This window comes from Oncorhynchus clarkii, chromosome 27 (genome assembly GCF_045791955.1).
Source record: "Oncorhynchus clarkii lewisi isolate Uvic-CL-2024 chromosome 27, UVic_Ocla_1.0, whole genome shotgun sequence".
Lineage (NCBI taxonomy): Eukaryota > Metazoa > Chordata > Actinopteri > Salmoniformes > Salmonidae > Oncorhynchus > Oncorhynchus clarkii.
In genome coordinates, this window is record NC_092173.1 from 45,548,386 (window position 1) to 45,563,385 (window position 15,000).

The window sequence follows — 15,000 nt, forward strand, 5'->3', positions numbered from 1 at the left end:
ATAGTAACCTACAGCAGTAGATTGATATTGTATAGTAACCTACAGCAGTAGATAGATATTGTAGCTGTATAGTAACCTACAGCAGTAGATTGATATTGTATAGTAACCTACAGCAGTAGATTGATATTGTATAGTAACCTACAGCAGTAGATTGATATTGTATAGTATCCTACAGCAGTAGATTGATATTGTAGGTGTATAGTAACCTACAGCAGTAGATTGTTATTGTATTGTAACCTACAGCAGTAGATTGATATTGTATAGTAACCTACAGCAGTAGATTGTTATTGTATTGTAACCTACAGCAGTAGATTGATATTGTATAGTATCCTACAGCAGTAGATTGATATTGTAGCTGTATAGTAACCTACAGCAGTAGATTGATATTGTATAGTAACCTACAGCAGTAGATTGATATTGTATAGTATCCTACATCAGTAGATTGATATTGTATAGTAACCTACAGCAGTAGATTGATATTGTATAGTAACCTACAGCAGTAGATTGATATTGTGTAGTAACCTACAGCAGTAGATTGATATTGTATAGTAACCTACAGCAGTAGATTGATATTGTATAGTAACCTACAGCAGTAGATTGATATTGTATAGTAACCTACAGCAGTAGATTGATATTGTATAGTAACCTACAGCAGTAGATTGATATTGTATAGTAACCTACAGCAGTAGATTGATATTGTAGCTGTATAGTAACCTACAGCAGTAGATTGATATTGTATTGTAACCTACAGCAGTAGATTGATATTGTATAGTAACCTACAGCAGTAGATTGATATTGTATAGTAACCTACAGCAGTAGACTGATATTGTATAGTATCCTACAGCAGTAGATTGATATTGTAGCTGTATAGTAACCTACAGCAGTAGATTGATATTGTATAGTAACCTACAGCAGTAGATTGATATTGTATAGTAACCTACAGTAGATTGAGTATTGTACCTACAGCAGTAGATTGATATTGTATAGTAACCTACCTAGATTGATATTGTATTGTAACCTACAGCAGTAGATTGATATTGTATTGTAACCTACAGCAGTAGATTGATATTGTATAGTAACAGTAGATTGATATTACAGCAGTAGATTGATATTGTATCCTACAGCAGTAGATTGATATTGTATAGTAACCTACAGCAGTAGATTGATATTGTATAGTAACCTACAGCAGTAGATTGATATTGTAGCTGTATAGTAACCTACAGCAGTAGATTGATATTGTATAGTAACCTACAGCAGTAGATTGATATTGTATAGTAACCTACAGCAGTAGATTGATATTGTATAGTAACCTACAGCAGTAGATTGATATTGTATAGTAACCTACAGCAGTAGATTGATATTGTATAGTAACCTACAGCAGTAGATTGATATTGTATAGTAACCTACAGCAGTAGATTGATATTGTAGCTGTATAGTAACCTACAGCAGTAGATTGATATTGTATTGTAACCTACAGCAGTAGATTGATATTGTATAGTAACCTACAGCAGTAGATTGATATTGTAGCTGTATAGTAACCTACAGCAGTAGATTGATATTGTATAGTAACCTACAGCAGTAGATTGATATTGTATAGTAACCTACAGCAGTAGACTGATATTGTATAGTAACCTACAGCAGTAGATTGATATTGTATAGTAACCTACAGCAGTAGATTGATATTGTATAGTAACCTACAGCAGTAGACTGATATTGTATAGTATCCTACAGCAGTAGATTGATATTGTATAGTATCCTACATCAGTAGATTGATATTGTATAGTATCCTACATCAGTAGATTGATATTGTATAGTAACCTACAGCAGTAGATTGATATTGTATAGTATCCTACAGCAGTAGATTGATATTGTAGCTGTATAGTAACCTACATCAGTAGATTGATATTGTATAGTATCCTACAGCAGTAGATTGATATTGTAGGTGTATAGTAACCTACAGCAGTAGATTGTTATTGTATTGTAACCTACAGCAGTAGATTGATATTGTATAGTAACCTACAGCAGTAGATTGTTATTGTATTGTAACCTACAGCAGTAGATTGATATTGTATAGTATCCTACAGCAGTAGATTGATATTGTAGCTGTATAGTAACCTACAGCAGTAGATTGATATTGTATAGTAACCTACAGCAGTAGATTGATATTGTATAGTAACCTACAGCAGTAGATTGATATTGTATAGTAACCTACAGCAGTAGATTGATATTGTATAGTAACCTACAGCAGTAGACTGATATTGTATAGTATCCTACAGCAGTAGATTGATATTGTATAGTATCCTACATCAGTAGATTGATATTGTATAGTATCCTACATCAGTAGATTGATATTGTATAGTAACCTACAGCAGTAGATTGATATTGTATAGTATCCTACAGCAGTAGATTGATATTGTAGCTGTATAGTAACCTACAGCAGTAGATTGTTATTGTATAGTAACCTACATCAGTAGATTGATATTGTATAGTAACCTACAGCAGTAGATTGATATTGTATAGTAACCTACAGCAGTAGACTGATATTGTATAGTAACCTACAGCAGTAGATTGATATTGTATAGTATCCTACATCAGTAGATTGATATTGTATAGTATCCTACAGCAGTAGATTGATATTGTGTAGTAACCTACAGCAGTAGATTGATATTGTGTAGTAACCTACAGCAGTAGATTGATATTGTATAGTAATCTACAGCACTAGATTGATATTGTATAGTATCCTACAGCAGTAGATTGATATTGTATAGTAACCTACAGCAGTAGATTGATATTGTGTAGTAACCTACAGCAGTAGATTGATATTGTAACTGTACTGAACATCATAATTTGTCATTACCTTGAACAGCCTTTCTGTGCTGGGTATTCTGCCTGTGACGTAACACAGGTAATCAAATGGCTACCCAGACTATCTGCATTGTGTCCCCCACCTACATGTACATACTACCTCAATCAGCCTGACTAACAGGTGTCTGTATATACCTACATGTACATACTACCTCAATCAGCCTGACTAACAGGTGTCTCTGTATGTAGCCTCGCTACTTTTATATCCTCTCTACTGTATATAGCCTCTCTACTGTATATAGCCTCTCTACTGTATATAGCCTCTACTGTATATAACCTCTCTACTGTATATAGCCTCTCTACTGTATATAGCCTCTCTACTGTATATAGCCTCTACTGTATATAACCTCTCTACTGTATATAGCCTCTCTACTGTATATAGCCTCTCTACTGTATAGAGCCTCTTTACTGTATATATCCTCTCTACTGTATATAGCCTCTCTACTGTATATAGCCTCTACTGTATATAACCTCTCTACTGTATATAGCCTCTCTACTGTATATAGCCTCTCTACTGTATATAGCCTCTCTACTGTATATATCCTCTCTACTGTATATAGCCTCTCTACTGCATATAGCCTCTCTACTGTATATAGCCTCTCTACTGTATATAGCCCCTCTACTGTATATAGCCTCACTACTTTTATAGCCTCTCTACTGTATATAGCCTCTCTACTGTATATAGCCTCACTACTTTTATAGCCTCTTTACTGTATATAGCCTCTCTACTGTATATAACCTCTCTACTGTATATAGCCTCTCTACTGTATATAGCCTCTCTACTGTATATAGCCTCTCTACTGTATATAACCTCTCTACTGTATATAACCTCTCTACTGTATATAGCCTGTATTTTTACTGTTGTTTTATTTCTTTACTTACCTATTGTTCACCTAATAAATGTTTTGCACTAATGGTTAGAGCCTGTAAGTAAGCATTTCACTGTAAGGTCTACTACACCTGTTGTATTCAGCATTTCACTGTAAGGTCTACTACACCTGTTGTATTCAGCATTTCACTGTGAGGTCTACTACACCTGTTGTATTCAGCATTTCACTGTGAGGTCTACTACACCTGTTGTATTCAGCATTTCACTGTAAGGTCTACTACACCTGTTGTATTCAGCATTTCACTGTAAGGTCTACTACACCTGTTGTATTCAGCATTTCACTGTAAGGTCTACTACACCTGTTGTATTCAGTGTACGTGACAAATACAATTTGATTTGATTTGATTGGTTGATCCTACGTCAGTCAGTGGAAGCCTTGTGGTCTTGGTCTCTCACGTCATCTCCTGTACGTGAGCTGTGACATCACTCCAGGCCACTTATTCCCTCTCCCCCTGGTGACACGTGTCCCTAGCTGTGTGTCCTGCCGTCCTAAAATAGGCCCTCTGTAACATAGAAATATAATCTAGAGAATGGGCCTCCCTATTCGAGTCAAATTGCCAGGGTTAGACGCTCTAAGCCCCTTCTATAGATTCTATTTCTATGCTCTGTAAGCCCAGGAACAGGCCTCCTGCAGTGGCTCAGCGCAGAGACCAGGGGGATTGAAGGTGTTATCCACTTAGCCTACTCCTCCCTCCCTCCCTCCTCCATTCCGTCTCCCGCCCTCCTCCTACTCCTCCATTCCTTCTCCCTCCTCCTCTTCCATTCCTTATCCCTCCTCCTCCTCCATTCCTTCTCCCTCCTCCTCTTCCATTCCTTCTCCCTCTCCTCCTCCTCCATTCCTTCCCCTTTCTCCTCCTCCATTCCTCCTCCTCTTCCATTCCTTCTCCCTCCTCCTCCTCCTCCTCCTCCATTCCCTCTCACTCCTTATCCTTCATTCCGTCTCCCTACCTCCTCCTCATCTTACATTCCTTCTCCCCCTCCTCCTCCTCTATTCCGTCTCCCTCCCTCCTCCTCCATTTCTTCTCCCTCCTCCTCCTCCATTCCTTCATCCTCCTCCTCCTCCTCCTCCTCCTCTATTCTGTCTCCCTCCCTCCTTCTCCTCCTCCTCCTCCATTCCTTCTCTCTCCTCCTCCTCCTCCTCCATTCCTTCTCTCTCCTCCTCCTCCTCCTCCTCCATTCCGTCTCCCTCCCTCCTCCTCCTCCTCTATTCCGTCTCCCTCCCTCCTCCTCCATTTCTTCTCCCTCCTCCTCCTCCTCCTCCTCTATTCCGTCTCCCTCCCTCCTCCTCCTCCTCCTCTATTCTGTCTCCCTCCCTCCTCCATTCCTTCACCCTCCTCCTCCTCCATTCATTCATCCTCCTCCTCCTCCATTCCTACACCCTCCTCCTCCTCCATTCCTTCTCTCTCCTCCTCCTCCATTCCTACACCCTCCTCCTCCTCCTCCATTCCTTCTCTCTCCTCCTCCTCCTCCTCCTCCATTCCTTCTCTCTCCTCCTCCTCCTCCTCCATTCCGTCTCCTTCCCTCCTCCTCCTCCTCCATTCCGTCTCCCTCCCTCCTCCTCCTCCTCTATTCCGTCTCCCTCCCTCCTCCTCCATTTCTTCTCCCTCCTCCTCCTCCTCCTCTTCCTCCTCTATTCCGTCTCCCTCCCTCCTCCTCCTCCTCCTCTATTCTGTCTCCCTCCCTCCTCCATTCCTTCACCCTCCTCCTCCTCCATTCATTCATCCTCCTCCTCCTCCATTCCTACACCCTCCTCCTCCTCCATTCCTTCTCTCTCCTCCTCCTCCATTCCTACACCCTCCTCCTCCTCCATTCCTTCTCTCTCCTCCTCCTCCTCCTCCCTAATTCCTTCTCTCTCCTCCTCAATTCCTTCTCTCTCCTCCTCCTCCATAATTTCTTTATTTAAAAAAAATGTAAGGGGTAGATCAGCTTTAATATTGTTGTAACCAACAAAGTTTTAAACAAATCAAAATATTCTTCAAAGTAGGCACCCTTTACCTTGACAGCTTTGCAAACTCTTGGCATTCTCTCAACCAGCTTCACCTGGAATGTTTTTCCAACAGTCTTGCAGGAGGTCCCACATATGCTGAGCACTTGTTGGCTGCATTTCCTTCACTCTGCGGTCCAACTCATCCCAAACCATCTCATCTGATGCAGCACCCCATCACTCTCCTTCTTGGTTGAATAGCCCTTACACAGCCTGGAGGTGTGTTGGATCATTGTCCTGTTGAAAAACAAATGATAGTCCCACTAAGCGCAAACTAGATGGGATGGTGTATTGCTGCAGAATGCTATGGTAGCCATGCTAGTTAAGTTTGCCTTGAATTCTAAATAAATGCCAGACAGTGTCACCAGCAAAGCACCATCTTGTGCTTCACAGTGGGAACCACAAATGCGGAGATCGTCCGTTCACCTACTCTGCATCTCACAAAGACACGGCGGTTGGAACCAAAAATCTCCAATAATGTCAATTGCTCGTGTTTCTTGGCCCAAGCAAGTCTCTTCTTATTATTGATGTCCTTTAGTAGTGGTTTCTTTGCAGCAATTCAACCATGAAGGCCTGATCCACGCAGTCTTCTCTGAACAGTTGATGTTGAGATGTGTCTGTTACTTGAACTCTGAGAAGCATTTATTTAGGCTGCAATTTCTGATGCTGGTAACTCTAATGAACTTATCCTCTGCAGCAGAGGTAACTCTGGGTCTTCCTTTCCTGTGTCAGTCCTCATGAGAGCCAGTTAACTCTAATGAACTTATCCTTTGCAGCAGAGGTAACTCTGGGTCTTCCTTTCCTGTGGCGGTCCTCATGAGAGACAGTTTCATCATAACTCTTGATGGTTTCTGCAACTGCACTGGAGGAATGCACTGACCTTCAAGTCTTAAAGTAATGATAGGCTGTCGTTTCTCTTTGCTTATTTGAGCTGTTCATGCCATAATATGGAATTGTTCTTTTACCAAATAGGGCTATCTTCTGTATACCACCTCTACCTTGTCACAACACAACTGATTGGCTCAAACACATTAAGAAGAAAATAAATTCCACAAATTAACTTTTAACGTGTCACACCTGTTAATTGAAATGCATTCCAGGTGACTACCTCATGAAGCTGGTTGAGAGAATGCCAAGAGTGTGCAAAGCTGTCATGAATGCAAAGGGTGGCTACTTTGAAGAATCTCAAATATAAAATATATGTAGATTTGTTTAACACTTTTTTTGGTTACTACATGATTCCATATGTGTTATTTCATAGTTTTGATGTCTTCACTATTATTCTACAATATAGAATAATGAGTAGGTGTATCCAAACTTTCACACTGAATCTTTCAACTATCGTACCGGACCTGAAATGATTGGCTCCTTTTTGGAATCTTTCAGTGCAAGAATCAGTTCTTTAAAAACAATTTTCAGAAGTTCTGAGCTAACCCTCCTCATGTTGTTTGACACCGCATGGACTACGACGGCGTCAGCTCCCGGAATCTGTCGTAGAGCGGTCGGAAGCAGCCTTGTTATGTCCTCTACTCATGCTCTAGGAATCTGTTGTAGAGCGTTCGGAAGCAGCCTTGTTATGTCCTCTACTCATGCTCCAGGAATCTGTCGTAGAGCGGTCGGAAGCAGCCTTGTTATGTCCTCTACTCATGCTCTAGGAATCTGTCGCAGAGCGTTCGGAAGCAGCCTTGTAATGTCCTCTACTCATGCTCTAGGAATCTGTCGTAGAGCGTTCGGAAGCAGCCTTGTAATGTCCTCTACTCATGCTCTAGGAATCTGTCGTAGAGCGGTCGGAAGCAGCCTTGTAATGTCCTCTACTCATGCTCTAGGAATCTGTTGTAGAGCGGTCGGAAGCAGCCTTGTAATGTCCTCTACTCATGCTCCAGGAATCTGTTGTAGAGCGGTCGGAAGCAGCCTTGTAATGTCCTCTACTCATGCTCCAGGAATCTGTTGTAGAGCGGTCGGAAGCAGCCTTGTAATGTCCTCTACTCATGCTCCAGGAATCTGTTGTAGAGCGGTCGGAAGCAGCCTTGTAATGTCCTCTACTCATGCTCCAGGATAGCACAGGGTTTTTTTTTGCCCCGGGAACCAAGATGTTTCTTACAATACAACTGCCGATGACAACAGCTAGTGCACAGCAACTGAGGCTAACCGAGTTGCGGGATCCAACATCCAAAAGTATATGAATCAAACTTGGCAAGGAAACACTGTGATAACATTTCAAAAACATTAAACCGAGCTCTCGTTCAGTGTTCAACATGCATCGTATCTAGTGCCCTACTCCTCTAGTGCCCTACTCCTCTAGTGCCCTACTCCTCTAGTGCCCTACTCCTCTAGGGTCTGTCTCTCTTATCTAGTGCCCTACTCCTCTAGTGCCCTACTCCTCTAGTGCCCTACTCCTCTAGGGTCTGTCTCTCTTATCTAGTGCCCTACTCCTCTAGTGCCCTACTCCTCTAGTGCCCTACTCCTCTAGGGTCTGTCTCTCTTATCTAGTGCCCTACTCCTCTAGTGCCCTACTCCTCTAGTGCCCTACTCCTCTAGTGCCCTACTCCTCTAGGGTCTGTCACTCTTATCTAGTGCCCTACTCCTCTAGTGCCCTACTCCTCTAGGGTCTGTCCCTCTTATCTAGCGCCCTACTCCTCTAGGGTCTGTCCCTCTTATCTAGTGCCCTACTCCTCTAGTGCCCTACTCCTCTAGTGCCCTACTCCTCTAGTGCCCTACTCCTCTAGTGCCCTACTCCTCTAGTGCCCTACTCCTCTAGGGTCTGTCCCTCTTATCTAGTGCCCTACTCCTCTAGGGTCTGTCCCTCTTATCTAGTGCCCTACTCCTCTAGTGCCCTACTCCTCTAGGGTCTGTCCCTCTTATCTAGTGCCCTACTCCTCTAGGGTCTGTCCCTCTTATCTAGTGCCCTACTCCTCTAGGGTCTGTCCCTCTTATCTAGCGCCCTACTCCTCTAGGGTCTGTCCCTCTTATCTAGTGCCCTACTCCTCTAATGTCTGTCCCTCTTATCTAGTGCCCTACTCCTCTAGGGGCTGTCCCTCTTATCTAGTGTCCTACTCCTCCAGGGTCTGTCCCTCTTATCTAGTGCCCTACTCCTCTAGTGCCCTACTCCTCTAGGGTCTGTCCCTCTTATCTAGTGCCCTACTCCTCTAGGGTCTGTCCCTCTTATCTAGCGCCCTACTCCTCTAGGGTCTGTCACTCTTATCTAGTGCCCTACTCCTCCAGGGTCTGTCCCTCTTATCTAGTGCCCTACTCCTCTAAGGTCTGTCCCTCTTATCTAGTGCCCTACTCCTCTAGGGGCTGTCCCTCTTATCTAGTGCCCTACTCCTCTAGTGCCCTACTCCTCTAGGGTATGTCACTCTTATCTAGCGCCCTACTCCTCTAGGGTCTGTCCCTCTTATCTAGTGCCCTACTCCTCTAGGGTGTGTCACTCTTATGTAGTGCCCTACTCCTCTAGGGTCTGTCACTCTTATCTAGTGCCCTACTCCTCTAGGGGCTGTCTCTCTTATCTAGTGCCCTACTCCTCTAGTGCCCTAATCCTCTAGTGCCCTACTCCTCTAAGGTCTGTCCCTCTTATCTAGCGCCCTACTCCTCCAGGGTCTGTCCCTCTTATCTAGTGCCCTACTCCTCTAGTGCCCTACTCCTCTAGGGTGTGTCACTCTTATGTAGTGCCCTACTCCTCTAGGGTCTGTCACTCTTATCTAGTGCCCTACTCCTCTAGGGTCTGTCCCTCTTATCTAGTGCCCTACTCCTCTAGTGGCTTACACTCTTATCTAGTGCCCTACTCCTCTAGGGTGTGTCCCTCTTATCTAGCGCCCTACTCCTCTAGTGCCCTACTCCTCTAGTGCCCTACTCCTCTAGGGTCTGTCACTCTTATCTAGTGCCCTACTCCTCTAGGGTCTGTCACTCTAATCTAGTGCCCTACTCCTCTAGGGTCTGTCACTCTTATCTAGTGCCCTACTCCTCCAGGGTCTGTCCCTCTTATCTAGTGCCCTACTCCTCTAGTGCCCTACTCCTCTAGGGTCTGTCCCTCTTATCTAGTGCCCTACTCCTCTAGGGTCTGTCCCTCTTATCTAGTGCCCTACTCCTCTAGGGTCTGTCCCTCTTATCTAGTGCCCTACTCCTCTGGGGCCCTACTCCTCTAGTTCCCTACTCCTCTAGGGTCTGTCCCTCTTATCTAGTGCCCTACTCCTCCAGGGTCTGCCCCTCTTATCTAGTGCCCTACTCCTCTAGGGTCTGTCCCTCTTATCTAGTGCCCTACTCCTCTAGGGTCTGTCCCTCTTATCTAGTGCCCTACTCCTCTAGGGTCTGTCCCTCTTATCTAGTGCCCTACTCCTCTAGGGTCTGTCCCTCTTATCTAGTGCCCTACTCCTCTAGTGCCCTACTCCTCTAGGGGCTGTCCCTCTTATCTAGTACCCTACTCCTCTAGGGTCTGTCCCTCTTATCTAGTGCCCTACTCCTCTAGTGCCCTACTCCTCTAGGGTCTGTCCCTCTTATCTAGTGCCCTACTCCTCTAGGGTCTGTCCCTCTTATCTAGTGCCCTACTCCTCTAGTGCCCTACTCCTCTAGGGGCTGTCTCTCTTATCTAGTGCCCTACTCCTCTAGTGCCCTAATCCTCTAGTGCCCTACTCCTCTAGGGTCTGTCCCTCTTATCTAGCGCCCTACTCCTCCAGGGTCTGTCCCTCTTATCTAGTGCCCTACTCCTCTAGGGTCTGTCCCTCTTATCTAGTGCCCTACTCCTCTAGTGGCTTACACTCTTATCTAGTGCCCTACTCCTCTAGGGTGTGTCCCTCTTATCTAGTGCCCTACTCCTCTAGGGGCTGTCCCTCTTATCTAGCGCCCTACTCCTCTAGTGCCCTACTCCTCTAGTGCCCTACTCCTCTAGGGTCTGTCCCTCTTATCTAGTGCCCTACTCCTCTAGGGGCTGTCCCTCTTATCTAGTGCCCTACTCATCTAGGGTCTGTCCCTCTTATCTAGTGCCCTACTCCTCTAGTGCCCTACTCCTCTAGGGTCTGTCCTTCTTATCTAGTGCCCTACTCCTCTAGGGGCTGTCCCTCTTATCTAGTGCCCTACTCATCTAGGGTCTTTCCCTCTTATCTAGTGCCCTACTCCTCTAGTGCCCTACTCCTCTAGGGTCTGTCACTCTTATCTAGTGCCCTACTCCTCTAGGGTCTGTCACTCTAATCTAGTGCCCTACTCCTCTAGGGTCTGTCACTCTTATCTAGTGCCCTACTCCTCCAGGGTCTGTTCCTCTTATTTAGTGCCCTACTCCTCTAGTGCCCTACTCCTCTAGGGTCTGTCCCTCTTATCTAGTGCCCTACTCCTCTAGGGTCTGTCCCTCTTATCTAGTGCCCTACTCCTCTAGGGTCTGTCCCTCTTATCTAGTGCCCTACTCCTCTAGGGGCTGTCCCTCTTATCTAGCGCCCTACTCCTCTAGTGCCCTACTCCTCTAGTGCCCTACTCCTCTAGGGTCTGTCCCTCTTATCTAGTGCCCTACTCCTCCAGGGTCTGTCCCTCTTATCTAGTGCCCTACTCCTCTAGGGTCCGTCACTCTTATCTAGTGCCCTACTCCTCTAGGGTCTGTCCCTCTTATCTAGTGCCCTACTCCTCTAGTGCCCTACTCCTCTAGGGGCTGTCCCTCTTATCTAGTGCCCTACTCCTCTAGGGTCTGTCCCTCTTATCTAGTGCCCTACTCCTCTAGTGCCCTACTCCTCTAGTGCCCTACTCCTCTAGGGTCTGTCCCTCTTATCTAGTGCCCTACTCCTCTAGTGCCCTACTCCTCTAGGGGCTGTCCCTCTTATCTAGTGCCCTACTCCTCTAGGGTCTGTCCCTCTTATCTAGTGCCCTACTCCTCTAGTGCCCTACTCCTCTAGTGCCCTACTCCTCTAGGGTCTGTCCCTCTTATCTAGCGCCCTACTCCCCCAGGGTTTGTCCCTGTTATCTAGTGCCCTTCCCCTCTAGGGTCTGTCACTCTTATCTAGTGCCCTACTCCTCTAGGGTCTGTCACTCTTATCTAGTGCCCTACTACTACTATTCTATTTGGCTCGTTAGATTATTACAACTAATTAGCAACAGAATCCGTAATTAAACACATTAAAATGCATATTGTGTTAAGTTTGTTCCTAATAGAACAAAAACACACGATATCATGACTAATGGTTGTCTTTCTAAGATGTTGTGTTAAAGTACAGAAGGCCAAAATCATAGAAAAACAGAGATTGTTACCAAGCTCAAGATAATCAAGTCTTACTAAAGCCTGACTTTATTCATTAGCTATTGTGTGTTGCACAACACTCAGTCTTTCCTGTTTCTCTCTCTCTCTCTCTCTCTCTCTCTCTCTCTCTCTCTCTCTCTCTCTCTCTCTCTCTCTCTCTCTCTCTCTCTCTCTCTCTCCCTCTCCTCTGTAGAGTCGAGTTCGGCTGTCCTTCAAGAGGCGTCCTCCCACACGGCAGCACCGGCAGTCATGTGTCGAGGAGGGCGTAGTCTCAGAGGGAGGGGTTGTGTCCCATGGTAACCAAGACGTCCCCCAGGTGAACGGGGCCGAGGACCAGGTGGATCAGGTGTTTGAGCAGACATGGGAGGGCGGGGAGAGGGGCGAGGAGACCCAGGGAAGCCCCCCGTCTCACCCAGACACTCTGACAGAGACTGGAGACAATGACAGGGACAGAGAACAGGCCAAAGAGGACAAGGTTCTGGAGGAGGAGACAGGAGAGGCAGCCCCAGCCACCCAGGATGGGAAGAAGGAAACTGGGGAACAGGCGCTAGGTGAGCCCCAAGCTTCAGATTCTCTGGGGGCCATAGAGGAGGAGGAAGGGTCTTGTAGCTCTTATGGAACAAAAGGAGACAACACGCAAACAGACGAACAGGAGGATTCAGCTCAGCCTCGGGAGAGGGATGAAAACCTCTGAACAATGTTCATAAATCACTGTTGAAGAAATCATACAATCAGTCATTGGGTGAGTCCCACGTGGCACCCTACAGCTTAATAGTGCACTACTTTTGACCAGAGACCTGGTTAAAAGTAGTGCACTATATAAGGAATAGGGGTGTCATTTGGGATGCATCCTCATTAATTATGAAACTAGCTTGTCTTCTAAGAACCCTCGTTGGACATTCTGTATCCTGCATAATCTTGGTTCCCAGAACTAAATCTGTCCTTGCTTCACCTGTCACATTGCATTGTGTCTGTTAGCAGTGTATAGACAATCCTCTGCATAGCTTTGTGTTCTATCAGATACTGTTGGAGGTGATACTTTCTTGTTTCTGCAGCAGTTTAAAGTAATACTTATCTTTATAGTATTTGGACCAGGTGTCTCACCTCTCCTGGTTACCTCTCACCTCTCCTGGTTACCTCTCACCTCTCCTGGTCACCTCTCACCTCTCCTGGTTACCTGTCACCTCTCCTGGTTACCTGTCACCTCTCCTGGTTACCTCTCACCTCTCCTGGTCACCTCTCACCTCTCCTGGTTACCTCTCACCTCTCCTGGTTACCTCTCACCTCTCCTGGTTACCTCTCACCTCTCCTGGTTACCTCTCACCTCTCCTGGTCATCTCTCACCTCTCCTGGTCACCTCTCACCTCTCCTGGTCACCTCTCACCTCTCCTGGTCACCTCTCACCTCTCCTGGTCACCTCTCACCTCTCCTGGTTACCTCTCACCTCTCCTGGTTACCTCTCACCTCTCCTGGTTACCTCTCACCTCTCCTGGTTACCTCTCACCTCTCCTGGTTACCTCTCACCTCTCCTGGTTACCTCTCACCTCTCCTGGTCACCTCTCACCTCTCCTGGTTACCTCTCACCTCTCCTGGTTACCTCTCACCTCTCCTGGTCATCTCTCACCTCTCCTGGTCACCTCTCACCTCTCCTGGTCACCTCTCACCTGTCCTGGTTACCTGTCACCTCTCCTGGTTACCTCTCACCTCTCCTGGTTACCTGTCACCTCTCCTGGTCACCTCTTACCTCTCCTGGTCACCTCTCACCTCTCCTGGTCACCTCTCACCTCTCCTGGTCACCTCTCACCTCTCCTGGTCACCTCTCACCTCTCCTGGTTACCTCTCACCTCTCCTGGTCACCTCTTACCTCTCCTGGTTACCTCTCACCTCTCCTGGTTACCTCTCACCTCTCCTGGTCACCTCTCACCTCTCCTGGTCACCTCTCACCTCTCCTGGTTACCTCTCACCTCTCCTGGTCACCTCTCACCTGTCCTGGTTACCTCTCACCTCTCCTGGTTACCTCTCACCTCTCCTGGTTACCTGTCACCTCTCCTGGTCACCTCTCACCTCTCCTGGTCACCTCTCACCTCTCCTGGTCACCTCTCACCTCTCCTGGTAACCTCTCACCTCTCCTGGTTACCTCTCACCTCTCCTGGTCACCTCTCACCTCTCCTGGTCACCTCTCACCTCTCCTGGTCACCTCTCACCTCTCCTGGTTACCTCTCACCTCTCCTGATCACCTCTTACCTCTCCTGGTTACCTCTCACCTCTCCTGGTTACCTCTCACCTCTCCTGGTCACCTCTCACCTCTCCTGGTCACCTCTCACCTCTCCTGGTTACCTCTCACCTCTCCTGGTCACCTCTCACCTGTCCTGGTTACCTCTCACCTCTCCTGGTTACCTCTCACCTCTCCTGGTTACCTGTCACCTCTCCTGGTCACCTCTCACCTCTCCTGGTTACCTGTCACCTCTCCTGGTTACCTCTCACCTCTCCTGGTTACCTCCCACCTCTCCTGGTTACCTGTCATCTCTCCTGGTTACCTCTCACCTCTCCTGGTTACCTCTCACCTCTCCTGGTCACCTCTCACCTCTCCTGGTCACCTCTCACCTCTCCTGGTTACCTCTCACCTCTCCTGGTTACCTCTCACCTCTCCTGGTCACCTCTCACCTCTCCTGGTCACCTCTCACCTCTCCTGGTTACCTCTCACCTCTCCTGGTCACCTCTCACCTGTCCTGGTTACCTCCCACCTCTCCTGGTTACCTGTCACCTCTCCTGGTTACCTCTTACCTCTCCTGGTTACCTGTCACCTCTCCTGGTTACCTCTTACCTCTCCTGGTTACCTCTCACCTCTCCTGGTTACCTGTCACCTCTCCTGGTCACCTCTCACCTCTCCTGGTTACCTCTCACCTCTCCTGGTTACCTGTCACCTCTCCTGGTTACCTCTCACCTCTCCTGGTTACCTCTCACCTCTCCTGGTCACCTCTCACCTGTCCTGGTTATCTCTCACCTCTCCTGGTTACCTGTCACCTCTCCTGGTCACCTCTCACCTCTCCT

The 15,000-nt window shown here is 46.7% G+C and overlaps 1 protein-coding gene across 3 annotated transcripts in view; it reads left to right on the forward strand.

Annotated features, from left to right (window-relative positions):
* Nucleotides 1-14,301, forward strand: part of LOC139386096 (capZ-interacting protein) — a 58,419-nt gene extending 44,118 nt beyond the window's left edge. Inside the window, exon 6 of one of the 3 annotated variants that reach the window (XM_071131519.1) lies at nucleotides 12,143-14,301. In XM_071131519.1, coding sequence (XP_070987620.1) covers nucleotides 12,143-12,643 — 501 coding nt within the window. In that variant the 3' untranslated portion in view covers nucleotides 12,644-14,301. The remainder of the gene's footprint in view (nucleotides 1-12,142) is intronic. The other 2 variants (XM_071131521.1, XM_071131520.1) reach the window with 2 other exon arrangements.
* Nucleotides 14,302-15,000: the final 699 nt, after the last annotated feature.